The sequence below is a fragment of the Penicillium citrinum genome (assembly GCF_028827155.1).
Source record: "Penicillium citrinum strain IBT 23319 chromosome Unknown utg000008l:1.0-2707905.0:1.0-2709502.0, whole genome shotgun sequence".
NCBI classification, from domain to species: domain Eukaryota; kingdom Fungi; phylum Ascomycota; class Eurotiomycetes; order Eurotiales; family Aspergillaceae; genus Penicillium; species Penicillium citrinum.
Genome location: NW_026622693.1, coordinates 718,826 through 734,310, shown reverse-complemented (window position 1 = coordinate 734,310; position 15,485 = coordinate 718,826). Strand labels below are relative to the sequence as shown.

The window sequence follows — 15,485 nt, the reverse complement described above, 5'->3', positions numbered from 1 at the left end:
ATGTGATTGGCGCTAGGTGATTGTGACTGTGACTCGGACTGCAGGATACTGCTGCACGGACGGGTGTTCGCTGTGGCCCCACTGCGAGTTGTTGGTGGCTGGGCAATATGGAGAAATCGGATGGGATGAGAGCTTTCATGACGCATAGTCACTTTCTAGGCCAAATACTGTAGGGGAAACGAAGCAATGATGCGAAGGTACGATTAGAAATCGCTGGAGGCTGATGCAGTAGGACGGTGGGGACAAGTATACAAAGGTACAAACTATGGAGGAACTGATTCAGATACCCTGGCTATTCCCTCGAAATGTTTGTCATTGCATTGAATTATTTCCCTAATGCTTCACTTGGCATTTCCTGTCATTATAAGAGATTGAGAATAGGATATTTTGTAGATATGTGAGTCTTAGCTCATTTGTTAAACTTGAAAGCCTGAGAGCAGATGAGTGTCTGGTAAGTGTCGGAGGGGCCCGGCGCTAGTTACACGACCAATCATTACATGAGAGAATGCAAGAAATGCAAATCAGATTGATTAATTGGAATTAGTGGTGATTAAGTCCTTCTTGAAGGGTTAAGAATGCCTCTCGTTGAGGCTGTCCGTGCGAAGGTGGACAAGGTCACCCATAAACGAAGTGAGAAAAGATCAAACAAAACAAAAGCAAAACTACCTCCCACACAAATAAAATGAAATAAAGAGTCTCTAGAAAACATCGCCAGAACAAAAAGTTCAAGAGATAATGAAATTTGTGCAGGAAAGGAAATGCGGCTCGTTAGCCGTATAGTTCATCGTAAGAGGGTACCATACCCTGTCCTATTCCATTCGTCGGTGCAGGTTCAGCCCGATATCTAGGACGGGGTGCAACTCGTTTATCAACATGCGCATGTACTGCATAACGCGGCGTATCAGGGGGTAAAGAGGGCGCAGATACTGAAGACGCAGCTGTATAACTCGTTCTTCGCGAACTCGCCGGGCCAGTCATTGAAGATTGTTCCGTTATCGAACTTTGAGTGCTGATGCGGCGCATACGAGAGGTGACAGACAGCGGTGGAGATTTGGCGGCGTAGTCCGGATAGGAATTGTAATCGTCGCTGGGGGTATAATTGCGATGTGTTATTATTCTTCCAGGATCACCTAGAGTATCTCGCTCTTCGTCATCCTCATCGCAGGATTCGTCGTCGTTATCGGTAACAACGACATCGTCGCTGTTGAAATCTCGATCATGCCGAGTTCCTGCAATTCCTAAACCTTGGTTTTGTGGTTGTCTATGACCTTTTTCGCGGCGACGAATGCTCTCATCGAAATAGCCCTTAGGAATGACGGCATCGGCATGACCCAGATCAGATGGGGTATATTGAGGTGCAGGACTATTAGATTCTCGGTTTCTATTCGAGTCCAATGAAATGTATCGTGGTGCTTCATCAGAACGTGGGCTCTGGGACAAGCCCGGTGAGGCATTGATGAAGAACTCCGATGGCTGACTCCGCTGGTTCCATGATCCTTGAGTGGGATAGCTGATAGAAGGATCGCCCCAACGCGAATCCAGCTCAGAGGAAAGCCTTCGCTTTCGCTTGAACTTTTTCATTAGGCTCGCCATCGTATTGAGAAGGTTCCTCATCGGATGGGCTCAAAAGGAGCCCTGGAAGAGCCCGATGAAGGAGTTGGTGTCCTCTACCACCAGATGTGGAATGGGAAACGAATGAAAGATACAAAGAAAAAAAAAGAAGTTTCTTTCGCGAATCACAGGGAGGAGGACTGGCCACTCCCCAACGCGGTGCTCATCTCAAGGTCGATCAAACTCCCTCCACAGGGATCGCGAAATTTGGGTGTTTAGAAGAAATATCCCGGGGTTAGAGGCTCAAGGCAGGACAGCGAAAGAATTAATCAAAATGACAAGCTAGATGCCCACATGTGTTGAAGTTATATCAAGCAAAGGGATGTGTGAAGAAAGACTAGCCAGCCGCCGCATGTCTATAGTCACTATGAGAAAGCGGGAAAGATCTTCTGAAGATACTTCGCAGGGACAGCGTTGGTGTTGGTAAATTCAAGTCATCCAGCGAACAAAAAAGCACCCAAGGCCCGAGAGAATGGTTCAACCCCTCTGGCGGTGGTCCCAGGACCGCCACTTGGGACGGAGGGAAAAGGGAGGAATGCGTGTTCCTTTCTTTTCCGGCACAGTCAACAGCGCTTCTACGATCATCCAACGGGCATACCGCAAGCGCGAGAACAAAACAGGACAAATGAGCCTGACGGATCACAAGTGGGATGGAATTGGGGGGCTATTCTGTGGCTGCAGATGTTGGATGTGTGCTGTACACAGTTTGCAGGAGACTAAGAGGGGTCCGGTCAAGACGAGTGGACGATGCGGGATAAAATCCTTGTCCCCGGTTCGTCTACCCATGGTATAGACGTCAGTCTCTTCTCGGCGGCGCAGCATGCAAGACGATGTGAACATAATGGCAGAGTTAGGCCGGAGTTTCTCATAGTATTGATGCACGGCGCCCACCGTCGTCTTGGCATGGCGCTTGTCCTAGGATCTGCATCTGTGTACGACGCCCCGACAAGCCTCCTCTTGAAGATGAGCCAATCTTTTTCTTTGTATAGGGGCCATGACGATCAGGCTTCGGCCGGATGTACAGAGGTAGTATCAAAAAGAGATTGATAGGATGACTGAACCCCTGTACAGATGACCGGGGATGGCATGGCATGGCATGTGCAACGAGAATCTCATAAGTGACAAGGCAGATCTCAGCTATCGGAACACTTGCCAATCATTGTCACTTACGACGAGCCTCCCAAGAAAAGTTACCTAGAAAAGAGGAAGAAAGAAAGAAAAAAAAAAAGGGCCCGCTCGTTGACAGGGATCAAAAGAGGGGGTGGAGGAAGAGGGGAGGATCCGCCATGGACGTCGACGAAAAAGTGTCCATGTTTCACTATGGCGCAGTCCGATCCCTGCAACGCAGTGGGTTTCTGAACAGATGGGTGGAGATCATTATGAGTGAAAAGAGTCTCCTGTCAGTTCACTTCTTTGTCTACGTACAGTACGAAGTCAGTCAAAAGAGAAATGTATCTCCAATAGCTACCACGCACGGTTCCACCTCCACCCAGGGGCGAAAGGGAGAATCTTGGTTCGGAATTCAACAAGGTTAGATCGACCCGTTAGTCCTCGTGGCAGGTCTTCCGGAGCTTATCTTTTAGGCGCCGGAGCCCCGAGGGTTGCAGCGAGAAGGGGAGGGAGGTTAGATTCACACATCGTACAGTACGTACATACGGAGTATGGTCACGGGGAATCGAGGGAAGTGGGATGGCCCAAGTGACAGAATGGATGCACGATCGACAGCGGCACAGGTAGTGGAGGCGTCTGTTTGGGAAGAGTCTCGATCTTTGTTTTGCGGGGATCGACAGTGGAAGCAGACGAGGTTCTACGTGATTTGTTGTTGGTGAAGCTCTCGTGGAGTCGAGGTTTCATCTTAGATTGCTCGGCTGATGCACGGAGCAGCTCGGACAAACAAGCGCCAGACTACTCCGCTACGAAGGATTTTAATTCAAATATTAAATCATAAAAAGGATTTTCCTTGTCAGAATGTCTTTGTCCAACACGGAAGATTTTTGATATCACTTTTGATTCCCTTTTTTGAGTTTCGTGAATAAATCTTATTGAAATCCATACTGATCCCATATTTAGGGATTATCAACGCCCAACACCATCGTGCTCATAACAGTCGTTAGAGAGAGAGAGAGAGAGAGAGAGAGAAGAAAAAGGAAAGCAAACTAGTACTCCCTGACATTTCCCATGTTCAAGTTCTTGGCTACTCTCCTTCGTATCATCATCCAATCATTTATAAAGATTATCCAAAATTCGTGATCAATCGCGACAGTACAGGTTTGGGTCGACGTTGGCCTCGCGTGTTCTCCTGCAAAGGCATGGGTTCTGAGGCACTTCGTTCTCTACCTTCTGCTGGACGAGACCGTGATTCAGACGCACGAGCTTGATCTGGCATAGCGGACTGTCGACATGCAGTCGAAGTGGAGTATGTAGCCTGACGATCGGCCGTTCGCTGAATCGATGAACGGCCATCGTTGTAATGGACATTACTTAGACGGGAAGGCTGGCCCCTAGACGACGTGTACGATGTGTAGGGATCGACATTGGGGTGGGAGATAGGTCGGATGGGTTGATACTTTGACGGATCATAGGTTGGCAGCGAAGGTTGGTCCATCGATGCCCGCGGCAAATATTGTGACTGTCGGTAGTCCGGAGCAAAAGATGAGAGCGGCCGGGGATGGGCAGATCGAGGTTGATGATCATAATAGTTATTCCTCCGGCTATATGCAGGGGGGGACTTGAACCTCTGCGGTACGTTCCGCTTGTTGGTTCTTTCTTTTGGCTCGCTCCTTTTTGGAGAAAAGGTACAGTAACCCCGTCACTAGTTTGGGGATGGAGAGTGTTAGCGTGCATTATCACCTCTCCAAATGGCGAAGCGACATTCGGGTACCTACTGGCAAGGATGGATGTGTTGGTAGTTGGCACCCAATAGAAAGCACGAGACAATTAAATTTGAGAGGGGTCAATTGGATCAATTCAAAGTTGCTCGTGTGATAGTCCCAATCTAGAGACGACTAGGTATCATGCGAAGTCGAATTGAGAAACGAATAGTGTACACTAGTGTACTAGGGTTAATCCACACTCAACAAGTACCAGCCTGTGTTTCCTAATCGTGGGCCAGCCCTGGAGAGTGTAAATCAGAAGATGAAAAGAAAAGACTCGTAAGTCTCTGCTTCAAAATTATGTGGTCATCATGGGATTGATACTAGTAATATAGGATGATGTCCTCTCATACGAGGTCGCCCGAGCGCGAAGCTTTGCTGCCACAAGGGACCCGGTTTCAGGTAAGATTTGTTTCTAAATCCAATTCAAGCAAGAGAAAAAATTAAAGATAGTAATTGACGGACTATAGATAGCATCAAAAGGCCCATAATTAGCCAACATTAGGCCCGATTAGCCACCTATTTTTTTGGTTTTCTTTCCCACGCAGTCTGACCCCCTCCATCGTTGTGCATCCGCCGTACAGCTGCATGAAGCATCTCGTGCATCCCAGCCAACCACAATCAACCAACACTTAAGAGCACTTTTAACTGGTCAGATGCAACCGCCTCGAGAATGAGGCGAATCATATCCGGCGCTCCAAACCAACACCAACTGTCAGTATTCCGGGATACACTCCGTACTCCGTGCTTCCCGGTGGGGTTCAGAGTACATACTGATGCCGTGTGTCCCACGATGATTTGAGCGAAATGCAGGTATACAGAAAATATCAAACGCAGCACGCAACCGACCTGTACCATGACAAAAGTTCGACACCCATATGCCCCCACCAGAAAGGGTTCGAACAGCGGTAACTTTGCCTACATTGTACACGGTTGCATACTAACTTGTACCTCGTTGGAGCCAACTACTCCGCGTATGCGCGGTAAACCGCCAACCCCTTATCGGTGCTAAAGTCCAGCGCAACGCCCTGACCAACGAAGAAAACATATCCCTCTTTCAACTCCATTGTCTGATTTCCAGGAATCATCATAGACCCGCAACCCTTCGTAACGATCATCAAACTAGGGCCGAGAATAGCCTTGTGCGTCTCCTTCTCGCCTGCTCCGAGACATGTGCACAATACCGCAAATTCACTGATGGGTGGTGCATAGACGTCTGTTTTCCCATGCATTCCCTTGTCGCTTTTTCGTCGGGGTAAAAGTGCGCCCTGTGCGTCATGCGGGATGAATGAAAGGGCCCGCCCGAATATCTCGACGCAATCGCGTTCTGGAGCTGGACAGAATCCTGCGTTAATGACATTGTCTGAGCGAGCCATACATTCCACAATATCTCCTTCAAGATAGGCATGGATACTATCTGCGGGGACGAAGACGGAGTCACCAGGCCCAAGGATGAGGTAGTTCATCAGTAGAGCGGCGACAACATTGCCATTATCACATTCGCCGTATTGCTTGTTAAGTCGATCAAGAAGACCGGGGATATATGGGTCTGGGCCGAAATGGGACTCGGGAATTGCTTGGAGCTCTTTGATGGTTGATGCGACCGTACTTGGAGGAGCTTTTAATAGTCCTATACAAACCCGTCGTAGTGTTTCATCGTTGAAATCTCCGGTCGAAGGGACGAACTTCTCCAGAGGATTTAGCTTGAATAAGGTTTGTATGTCCTTCAGTGGCTTCCATCCAGCAAAGAGCTCGAACTTGGACAACGCAATGGCAATCTCAGGTTTATGATTTGTATCGCCGAACTTTTTAGGATCCTCTGCATGTAGTTTTGCGGCAAGAGTCAGGTCAGGGTGGATTTGCAGTGGTAGGGCCTTGCTGAAAGATAGAATCTGGTCTATTAGTTTTGAAGTTTTTTCAAGGGTGGTGAGTATCAAGTGTGTTTCTCACTTTGGGTAGAAATGGAACCTCAGGTCCGTATCGATCCAGCACTGATTTGCCCACCAGCTGGGGGTTTTTCTTCAAGTAGTCACCAAGTTGTTCATCGGTCGATAGAAGATAGTTTGGGTTAGATGGATATGTTCCCATCCACATCTGAATCTGAAGTTAGCATTCATTGTGCCCGTTAAATAGCAATAGCAGGGAATGACCTCGGAATATGTTTGGGATTCATCGATTTTTCCAGCTCCCGGTGTTTGAGACCATAGCTGAGCGACTACTGATTCTTTTCCCTTCTTCCCCCAACTATCGTTCTGGTATTGACCTGTTAGAAAAGTTGACTGACATGCAGCTGGTGAAACACGCGCACCTTCACACCACATCGGAGCTGAACCACGGCATCCGCCATGAAGAATTGATTGCAATTAAGAGCTCAATTGCTATAGATTGAGCCCTCTGAGTAATACTTCCAAGTATCACTTTTGAATAAAATTAGGTGCCTAGTCAAAATAGAGCATGTCTCCGAAGTATGTTCCGCTGGAACTTTTTTGCACTGCATATGTGTGCTCTATCGTCATGGTGACCAATTTGCCGTATATAAACTAGGTAGTTCTGTAGCTAAGATCATACTATGATATGGACTTTGTGTCCGCCAATGGACTGCTTGGATACTATCCAATAGTAGATGGATCACATTGTGGTATTCTAACATAACGTTGATCAGATTGACGTCAGCGACGGAAATGATGGAGCTTACAGAGAAATATATATATATATATATATATATATATGCCTTTTAGCAAAGAGCACCAGCGATTTGTATACCTCGTTTTATCATTTCATCATCGCAAGCCATGGCAAGCTACTAGTACACCTGTACTAGTAGCTGCGTATGGGCATACGCAGTTTATATATCGAAGAATGGTACATGGATTGAATTCCAAGGTCATTCGCGTGCATTGCGAAAAGAAAAGTAAACTCATAAAATCCCGGAAACTCACAAGCAAGTGGGCGCCTCGATCAATTGCTCGAGAGCTTTGGAGCTGTGGTCATTTTCAAGGCAGATTTAACGGGTGTAGGGAAGGTAACAGTGGCTTTTAAAAATTAATTAATGGCTTTCCTTCTAGTCGGACGGAACAAAAAGAACAAAAAGAGGTAGTAGGGACAAAAAGGGAGAGGAAAAAAAAGAAAGTGAAGAGGTCCATCCCGGGTTCGAACCGGGGACTTCAGAAGGTTAATTTCAAAACCTGACGTCCTAACCACTAGACTAATGGACCAATTAGATGACGCACTGATCCAGAGAAGGTTTGATGACCATCAGATAGGTGAGAGTGTTAACAAAGAAAAAAAGAAAGGAAGGTCCTGCCCGGGTTCGAACCGGGGATTTCAGAAGGTTGATTTCAAAACCTGACGTCCTAACCACTAGACTACAGGACCACTGTTGAGGGAATGCCTTCCATATTGTTCCTATGTACCCCATATCTAAAGGTAGCAACAAAAGACTAGACCACCTCGTCACTACAGTTCTGAAATGATTAAATGTGCATTGACAATTCTTATCTAAGCATTATTTACCATTGAATTTGTGGAAGCTCTGAATTCACAGTCTAGAAAGTTCCCAGCGTTCATGCATCTTTGCTTACCTCGGAACTGCAATGTGTCGTGGCTCATGCGCGTTTTGTTTACCACTATCAGGTGTTTTAGAAAGAAGATGTATAAACCGAAATTTCAGTATTTCAATTGCCCATTAAACGCCTGTTAATGCTGACATTCTTTACGCCGCGCCATGATAATAACCAAAAGAATCAATAAACCCATAAACAATATTTGAAACGAAATCACCGGTGTGGTGAGCCATTTCCTCTTCACTCATGTGTTGAAAACATCCATCGTTCATTCATAAAGATCTTCGGGATCAGGAACCATAGCCATAGTCATCGGCTTCAAGGATGATGACCTTTTTCGATCCGCCGCCACAAATGGTGAAGTTCTTCTCCGAGGAGGTAATCCAAAACTAAGCCTGGAACCGGATCCATCGGAGCTGCCTCCAACACTGGATCTCAAACTGCATCGGTCATCCTCGATATAAGGAGATTCCCTGCCTAGACCAGATCGACGACCATTGTCCTTTCCGTCGGATCTATCTGAGAAGGAATCGCGTCGCTCGTGAGAGCCATGGAATGACTGTGCTGATTGGCTTCGAGGGGATGGAATATCCTCGAGATATCTGCCGTTGGTGGGAATATACCGAAACCTAGTGGAAGTTTGTACAGAATTCTCGGTGACCTCAGCTGGATAGTCTCTGCGAACTTGTTTGTATGCGAAGTCCGGTCGCTTCTGCTCATCTCGAAGTTGTTTTGGACGAGATGCTAGACGGACCGAAAGTCGACCGGGTCGCAGTGCCCCCAGTGAGAGTGAATTGCGACGAGAGACAGAAGACTTCTCAGGAGAGGTGGCTTCTTCTTGATCTTCTCTGAGTTCCCCCTCTCCTAAAGGAGTTTTGTTCTGGTCTGTCGGAGAGATGTCTGGAATGAAGCCTGGCCCATATTGCTGTCGTCCCTTTGCAGGACGGTGAGGATTGTCGTATTGATTCCATGAGCCATCAGTGGGAACCGTGATAGAAACATCGCCCCATCGAGCATGAAGAGGCTGAGGGCTTTCCGGCTTCCTGAAAATAGAGAGCGGCTTCGTGACAGCACTGCTCATTTTGATCGTGAATGTGCTGATGGACCTATGATACGCAACTGCCCTGCTTTGGGGCCTGCAGATAACATTCGTTCAATGAGGTTCCGATAGAAAGTATAACTGAGAGACAGAAAGATGGGATCTCTCCGGGTATTTCTCTGTCTCAGCACTTATGAACCCCCAGGGTTAAAGCCGCCGACGTCAAGAGATCAACAAGGGCTCCTCTGATCAGGATCCAGACCTTACGTTTTCGACTGCACTGGGAACTGCATGTGCGGGAAAGACCGAACCAACAGGAACAGTGATACCAAATTGGATTGAATACAACAGGGTCTTGATGAGCAAGGATGTCCAAGATGGTGGATGGGTGGCGAGCCAATAAGTGTGTAGAGGTAGCTTGAGTTGAGCTGAAAAGACACAAAGCAAACTTGAACAGGCAAAGAAGCAATATACAAGAAACACAACAAAAACGATAGCAATCAAAGAATAAGCATCTGACCTTCTCTGAAACAGAACAAGAGAAGAGAAGTAAAACTGTCTTGATGAGAAATGTCAGAGCTTCGGAAGGCGCCCTGATATAAAGCTTGTCCACCAACACATCCAGTACATATTCTCGCCGCGCAGCCGATGAAGCAAAGGTCCGAATGTACGTAGTGGTGCATCGCAGCTGGCATACTCAACTATCAACCAATAAAGTAGATGCATTGCCGCCGGGACGGACGCAGCTGAGCGGGGCGATCGGCGGGTTGACAAGATGACCTGTTCCTTAATTAGCAGCAATTTGGGTGAAGTTGAGGCCGAGAATAGAAACTTAGTTGACCTTTTGCACGACGTTGCATTTCTCTAATATGCAGGCTAATTAATGATATTTTTAGCAGATTATGTACTTTGCTTTCTGACGGCCGATCGGGCGGAGCCACCCTTTGCTTTGTTTACTCGGGAGCTTCTACATACACACTCTTGGACAGTCAATTTATGTATCAAGGTTGGTAAGAACTACAGAGCGTCACATTTTTTTTTACTTACAATTTAACGCAGAGGGTTATCTGGATGATTCTGTCCAACAAATCTTGGCAGTCCAAGGCGGGGCTATTATCCCACATCTTAGCAGGAATTAGTACAGTAGTAGAAGGTGGAGATGGAGGGGATTGAGAAAGGAGGGGGCAGTTAGAATGACAAGATTTTGCCTCGATTTATTCAGTTTTTTCCCCAAAATCCATGATTTGATTTTAGCCAAGATATTGTTGTCCCAGCCAGGGTTGATACTGACCACGCCAGCATGCCCCCAGTAATCATCGTCGGCGGTGGTCCTGTAGGTCTAGTCTCCTCAATTCTTCTTTCACTCCAGGAAATTCCCCATGTGCTTTTTGAGCGCCACCCAGGAACGTCAATACATCCAAAAGCATGTGGGTTGAACCAGAGAACAATGGAAATATTCCGTCACATCGGCGTGGAAGATGAAGTCCTGCGCCAAAGCGCACCCCCGGAGACTGTTAGTCACACGGCGTGGTACACGAGTCTAGGGTCTCACGGACAGCAGATTTACTGTCGTAATGCATGGGGAGGGGGCGAGTATAGAGCTCGATATGAGGAGGCTAGTCCTTGCTCATACAGAATTCTCCCCCAGATTCGTCTCGAGCCGATTCTACTCAATCGGGCAAGAGAACTTAACCCAAATGGTTTGAAACATTCCACTGAAGTTCTCACCGTTGCTGAACATTCAGAAAAAGTGATTGTCACTGTTCGAAACGAAGATGGTACACATGAAGACTGGGAAGCAGAATACGTTCTCGGATCTGATGGCGGCCGCATGATGGCCGATCAACTCGGAATCGCGTGGGAAGGTGAAAAAGACATATTCGACATGGTATCGGCCCATTTCCATGCCCCTCTTTCGAAAATTCACCCAAATCCCAATGCTTTTATCAGCTGGTTTATCAATCCTTCCCTCGGAGGTAGTATCAAGTCCGGTTACCTGTATCCTCTCGGACCTTTCCCGTCGAATCCCAGTACCGAGGAATGGTATTTTGGCTGTGCAATGCTACCAGATGACCCTCAAAGATTCGATACAGATGCTATGATCAGTCGCATCCGAAAAACGCTTGATTTACCTGACCTCCAAATTGACCTCCGTAGCGTGAGTCATTGGTATGTCGGGAGCATTGTCACTGAGAAATTTCGCAGTAAAGGTGGAAGAGCGTTTTTGGTCGGTGATGCAGCTCATCGAATACCACCTTGGGGCGCCTTGGGCATGAATACTGGAGTGCAGGATGCTTTCAATCTGATTTGGAAGCTTGCTTTTACTCTGCGAGGGACTTTTCAAGATAATAGCTCAATTCTTGACTCTTATGAAGAAGAGAGACGTCCAATCGCTAAGCGTGTTGCTTATTCAAGTCTCTTCAACCTGCGAAGTCATGGAGATGCAATGGATCGAGCGATTGGTGTATCGCCAGAGCAGTCGAGTGCGCAGAATCAACTAGCTATGGACGCATTTTTCAATAAATCACATCCCGAGTATGCTCAGAAACACCGTGATGTGAAACGAGCCCAGAAAACTCTAGATGGTGAATTTTGTGCGTTGGGAACTGAAATGGGATGGTTTTATCCTTCCATTGATATCAAGAAGGAAGGGGATGAAAATAATCATGATGGTCAGATTGGACCGGATGGTGAATTTGACATCATTCATTACCATCCTTCTACCATCCCGGGACACCATCTGCCTCATTTTTGGCTGCGGCGGAATAATGTCACTATCTCTAGTCGAGATTTACTCCAGTCGCAGCATTTCTTGCTTTTGGCGGATTCCCCTGTAGAGTGGGAGTGTCTTAAGGATTTTCGTGTACCTTACCAACTCGAACTGATCGATGGAAAGGGCGGCTGGGAAGATGTGGATGGTGCCTGGAAGAAGTTGAAATCTACGGATGAGGATTGTGCTATCCTCGTGAGGCCAGATGGTATCATAACATACAGGGATGACCCTCTGCTGCATGATCCGATGCCGGAACTAGAGAGTATCCTAGCATGACGCTTACTCGAAACAGTGATTACAGCCAGGAGGCAGTATAAATTTTGCCATACCTCGATAGCAGGGCAAAAAAAAAAAATACGTCGATTGGAAACCTATATCAAAATCACTGTTTCCAGAAGGGTTTCTTGCTTCTACAACCAGTGATTCACGTATGTACTGAAATGAGAGACCCATTGGGCAGCAGCTGCCACAAAATTTCCAAGTTCAAAAGCGATAGAACAGCGCGGGAGGTCTACCTATTTGGAGTGGGGTTTAATTACCATAACTCCGTGGCAGCAGGCGTCAAGTCTACGGGTGATTCTGACCCTGGGATTCACTAGGCACCCGGTACGTCTAGGTCACTAGTAGCCATCCTCGCCTCTCGCCATCCGGCTTTCCAGCATATTCAACTATCTATCTCTCTGATATTTCACCGAGGTTTTTCGACACGCACAGCTATTCACGATAGTTTTCGGACTACCGCAGTTCTGCAGCTTCCCTGCTTCGCAGCGTCATTCCTCACTTCCAAAGTATACTTTCTGACGCTTCAGAGATGTTTCAGTTCTATGGTAATCTGTGGCTTGATGATCCTACTGAATCGCCCCGCACGGAGTCTAGCGACACTCAAAGCACATTGGCCAAGTTTTGGCCAATGATCCAACAGTTCGGAAAGAAACATCGAGGTGAGTAAAGCGTTGACAATATAAACCTGTTGACTCGAGCCTTACGGACTCAAGGTTTAGGAAGCACACCTGTTTGGGATATGGATAAGGAATTTGAAAGATTTCGGAGATGCGAAGACGACTGGTGGGCTGCTAGGGGGGTGAGGCGCGACTCTGCATTTCTGGTTCGACCAAGTGGCTCGTTGACTTCTGCTGTAGCATGTCACCTGTTTAACCCTACCTTCAATTGCTATGATCCCCGCCGAGATACTACAGATGATGGGTCGAATCCTTCAATTTTACAAATCAACAGGGCTGGCTTTTCTTCCAAAAATTGCTTAATTTTTGATCATTTTGCTCGGCGAGATGACAGCGAAACAGTCGATAATGTCAACCCAGCCGATCTTTGTCAGATCCATGAGATGTTTCTCACTGGTTTGCGCAATCATATGCAGGCGGTAGTTGAGATCTGCTGGGGCTCTAAAGTGAGGGCGCGAATGGAGCGGCTCTTGAAACATCGGCTTGTGATTCTACCCCTTTGGGGTGAATATGATGGCGTCCAGTTAGGCCTAGAACTCAGCGAGGACCAGAAACACCTATCGCGCTTTATTATGTTTGTCCACCATCCACAGTTTTTTTTCAGGGTCAAAAACCAGGATAAGTCGATCCAACCATTTCGAGATTCCGTCGGAGCGAGGCAAGATATCTCATTGAAAGTAGCAGCCCTTTTAGGTGGACTCCTGATTCCACCGAAATTCTACCAAGAGAGTCCGCTGCTCTTTCAAAGTCTTTCCTTGACGAAATGTGCCAAGTCTCAAAGAGACTCCCAAAAATTTCAAGCCCTGATAGAACTGGAAACTACATTTCAGGGACACCACTACTTTGATCTGAACTCGTCGATACTTCGCTTCACGAAGGAAGAAGAAGAGGCAATTTCAAAAGTTATGATTCAGTCAGGCGTTCTAAAAGCTCTTGATCAAGATAGTTCTTCCCCTGGGGATGTATCTGGGAATAGAACTGAGGTTGAAGATCGGGCCCAAGTATCATCACTCAAATCGTCATTGTCACACTGGTCGGTTGCTAAACAATATATTCAGCGTAAAATACGTTCTAAATCAGTACATGGGTTCTAGATGGAGATGCGAGAGTACATGACTTCCGTCTACAAGGAATTCGCATTTGATATTCAACTTACCAATTGCTGTTATGAAGAGTTCCTTCGGAATACTGTGACAGCTCTCCAAGCGTCTCGTCTGGTCAATCTTTACTCCCGGGAGGAGCTTCCGCCAGTACTAGCTACATTTCTCTCGAAGCAACCTGGTCTCAAGACGCAGGGACGGCTAATCCATACGCGCGAGCAGTTAGAAGTTGCTTATTACCTCCTCCAGGGTAAGAGCAATCCCAAAAATCTTGGTATTGTTCAACTGGTCTTCGCTGTCTCGGTCCTTTATGGAATAAAGTTTTCTCGCCCACGAAAGTCAAGTGTTGACGATTTGCTTGTCCTCGGGGTAGGACCCAACAGTGTGGTGCCTCGGAAATGCTCTGGCTGTAAGCGAGAGGTCTTGGACGATGTATTCGCGTATTACTCCCGTTACAATCCCGAAATTTACGTCCTATGGACGATTTATTCCTCCTGCGGGCACCCTGGCCGTGGGAATAGTCGAGTCGACCTTGTGCCTCTCGATAATGGACTTAAGTATATGCGCGCGATTCGGTCTGATCTCATCAAAAGAGCCGAACCAAGCAGCCTGGCGGAAAGGGCCCCTTGGCATAAATTTTTCACATTCGATCACATACGGAACTTGGTGATCTTCCCAGAGAAATTGAAATACAATGTCCAAGGGTGAATTGTGACGGAAGGAAAATCGATGAAAACCCACACTGGACCTATCACATCCCAGCAAAGTTTTTGATATGTTCGCATCGATGAACCTCATGTGGATTTCCAGGCAGCTGGAAACCTACCGATAAAAACATACCGACTTTCCATTCGGCGTCTTGCACTCATATGTGGAAACTTTTTAAAGATGCTGGGTGTGAGCTTTCAGAATATCCCCATATTCCTTCGATTTATTTCGGAAAGCAGAAGGAGAAGGGCAGGAATGATCTAGCTCTTCGCATCAAGAGGCTTCAGGCGGCCAAAAAAGAGTTTGACAAGCGACTGGGGAGCGGCAAAGCTTGAATGATGCTAGATCTCATTTGTACAGGATGAGTTAAAAAGGACGCAAACGACTCGGGGATGGTAAGAAATTGCCCATAATGCTGAGCCCCACGGAGTACTGATGCTTGTTATACCATACCATAAAATAGCAATTAAATTGTTCAAGTTCCCCCAAATCTTACGCTCCTAATTAGAAATATCTTTCTCTATCTATAAAAAGAGATTAGGTCGTTCTTAATCTAGTATCACGGGTGGCTAGATCACCACAATCTGAATGTTCCTTCGATTCCAGCACTTTGAAATGATCCGAGTCCTAGTATCCCATACTTTGTGTTCAACTTCATTCTGCGAAGGGACCTCTAAAATGACATGGAATAGTCTTCATCTATCTATCTAATTGTATAAATTCGTGATCAAACATTGGGAAGACCGCCTTAGTGTTTCTGGCAAAATGGCCGCATGGGGCATCACCAATTTCCAATAACCAACTGGCCAATTCTGGAACTTTGATAAGATTGTTTGGTAGTCAGAATACATGCGGCTTT

At 46.7% G+C, this 15,485-nt stretch overlaps 6 protein-coding genes across 6 annotated transcripts; 2 read left to right on the top strand and 4 right to left on the bottom strand.

Moving 5' to 3' along the window:
• Positions 1–768: 768 nt before the first annotated feature.
• Positions 769–1,614, bottom strand: N7469_008703 (uncharacterized protein; the record flags this gene model as incomplete). The annotated part of the gene is made up of 1 exon (XM_056647621.1): positions 769–1,614. The coding sequence occupies one exon, from the start codon at positions 1,612–1,614 to the stop codon at positions 769–771; it is 846 nt and encodes a 281-aa protein (XP_056497386.1).
• A 2,230-nt stretch (positions 1,615–3,844) lies between these two features.
• N7469_008702 (uncharacterized protein) lies at positions 3,845–4,216 on the bottom strand (the record flags this gene model as incomplete). The annotated part of the gene is made up of 1 exon (XM_056647620.1): positions 3,845–4,216. The coding sequence occupies one exon, from the start codon at positions 4,214–4,216 to the stop codon at positions 3,845–3,847; it is 372 nt and encodes a 123-aa protein (XP_056497385.1).
• A 1,233-nt stretch (positions 4,217–5,449) lies between these two features.
• On the bottom strand, positions 5,450–6,831 carry N7469_008701 (uncharacterized protein; the record flags this gene model as incomplete). Its single annotated transcript, XM_056647619.1, has 4 exons — positions 5,450–6,376; positions 6,435–6,578; positions 6,635–6,736; positions 6,793–6,831. The coding sequence occupies 4 exons, from the start codon at positions 6,829–6,831 to the stop codon at positions 5,450–5,452; spliced, it is 1,212 nt and encodes a 403-aa protein (XP_056497384.1).
• Positions 6,832–8,315: 1,484 nt separating this feature from the next.
• On the bottom strand, positions 8,316–9,128 carry N7469_008700 (uncharacterized protein; the record flags this gene model as incomplete). The annotated part of the gene is made up of 1 exon (XM_056647618.1): positions 8,316–9,128. The coding sequence occupies one exon, from the start codon at positions 9,126–9,128 to the stop codon at positions 8,316–8,318; it is 813 nt and encodes a 270-aa protein (XP_056497383.1).
• Positions 9,129–10,386: 1,258 nt separating this feature from the next.
• On the top strand, positions 10,387–12,135 carry N7469_008699 (uncharacterized protein; the record flags this gene model as incomplete). Its single annotated transcript, XM_056647617.1, has 1 exon — positions 10,387–12,135. One exon carries the CDS (start codon positions 10,387–10,389, stop codon positions 12,133–12,135), a length of 1,749 nt encoding a protein of 582 aa, XP_056497382.1.
• A 1,777-nt stretch (positions 12,136–13,912) lies between these two features.
• Positions 13,913–14,626, top strand: N7469_008698 (uncharacterized protein; the record flags this gene model as incomplete). Its single annotated transcript, XM_056647616.1, has 1 exon — positions 13,913–14,626. The coding sequence occupies one exon, from the start codon at positions 13,913–13,915 to the stop codon at positions 14,624–14,626; it is 714 nt and encodes a 237-aa protein (XP_056497381.1).
• Positions 14,627–15,485: the final 859 nt, after the last annotated feature.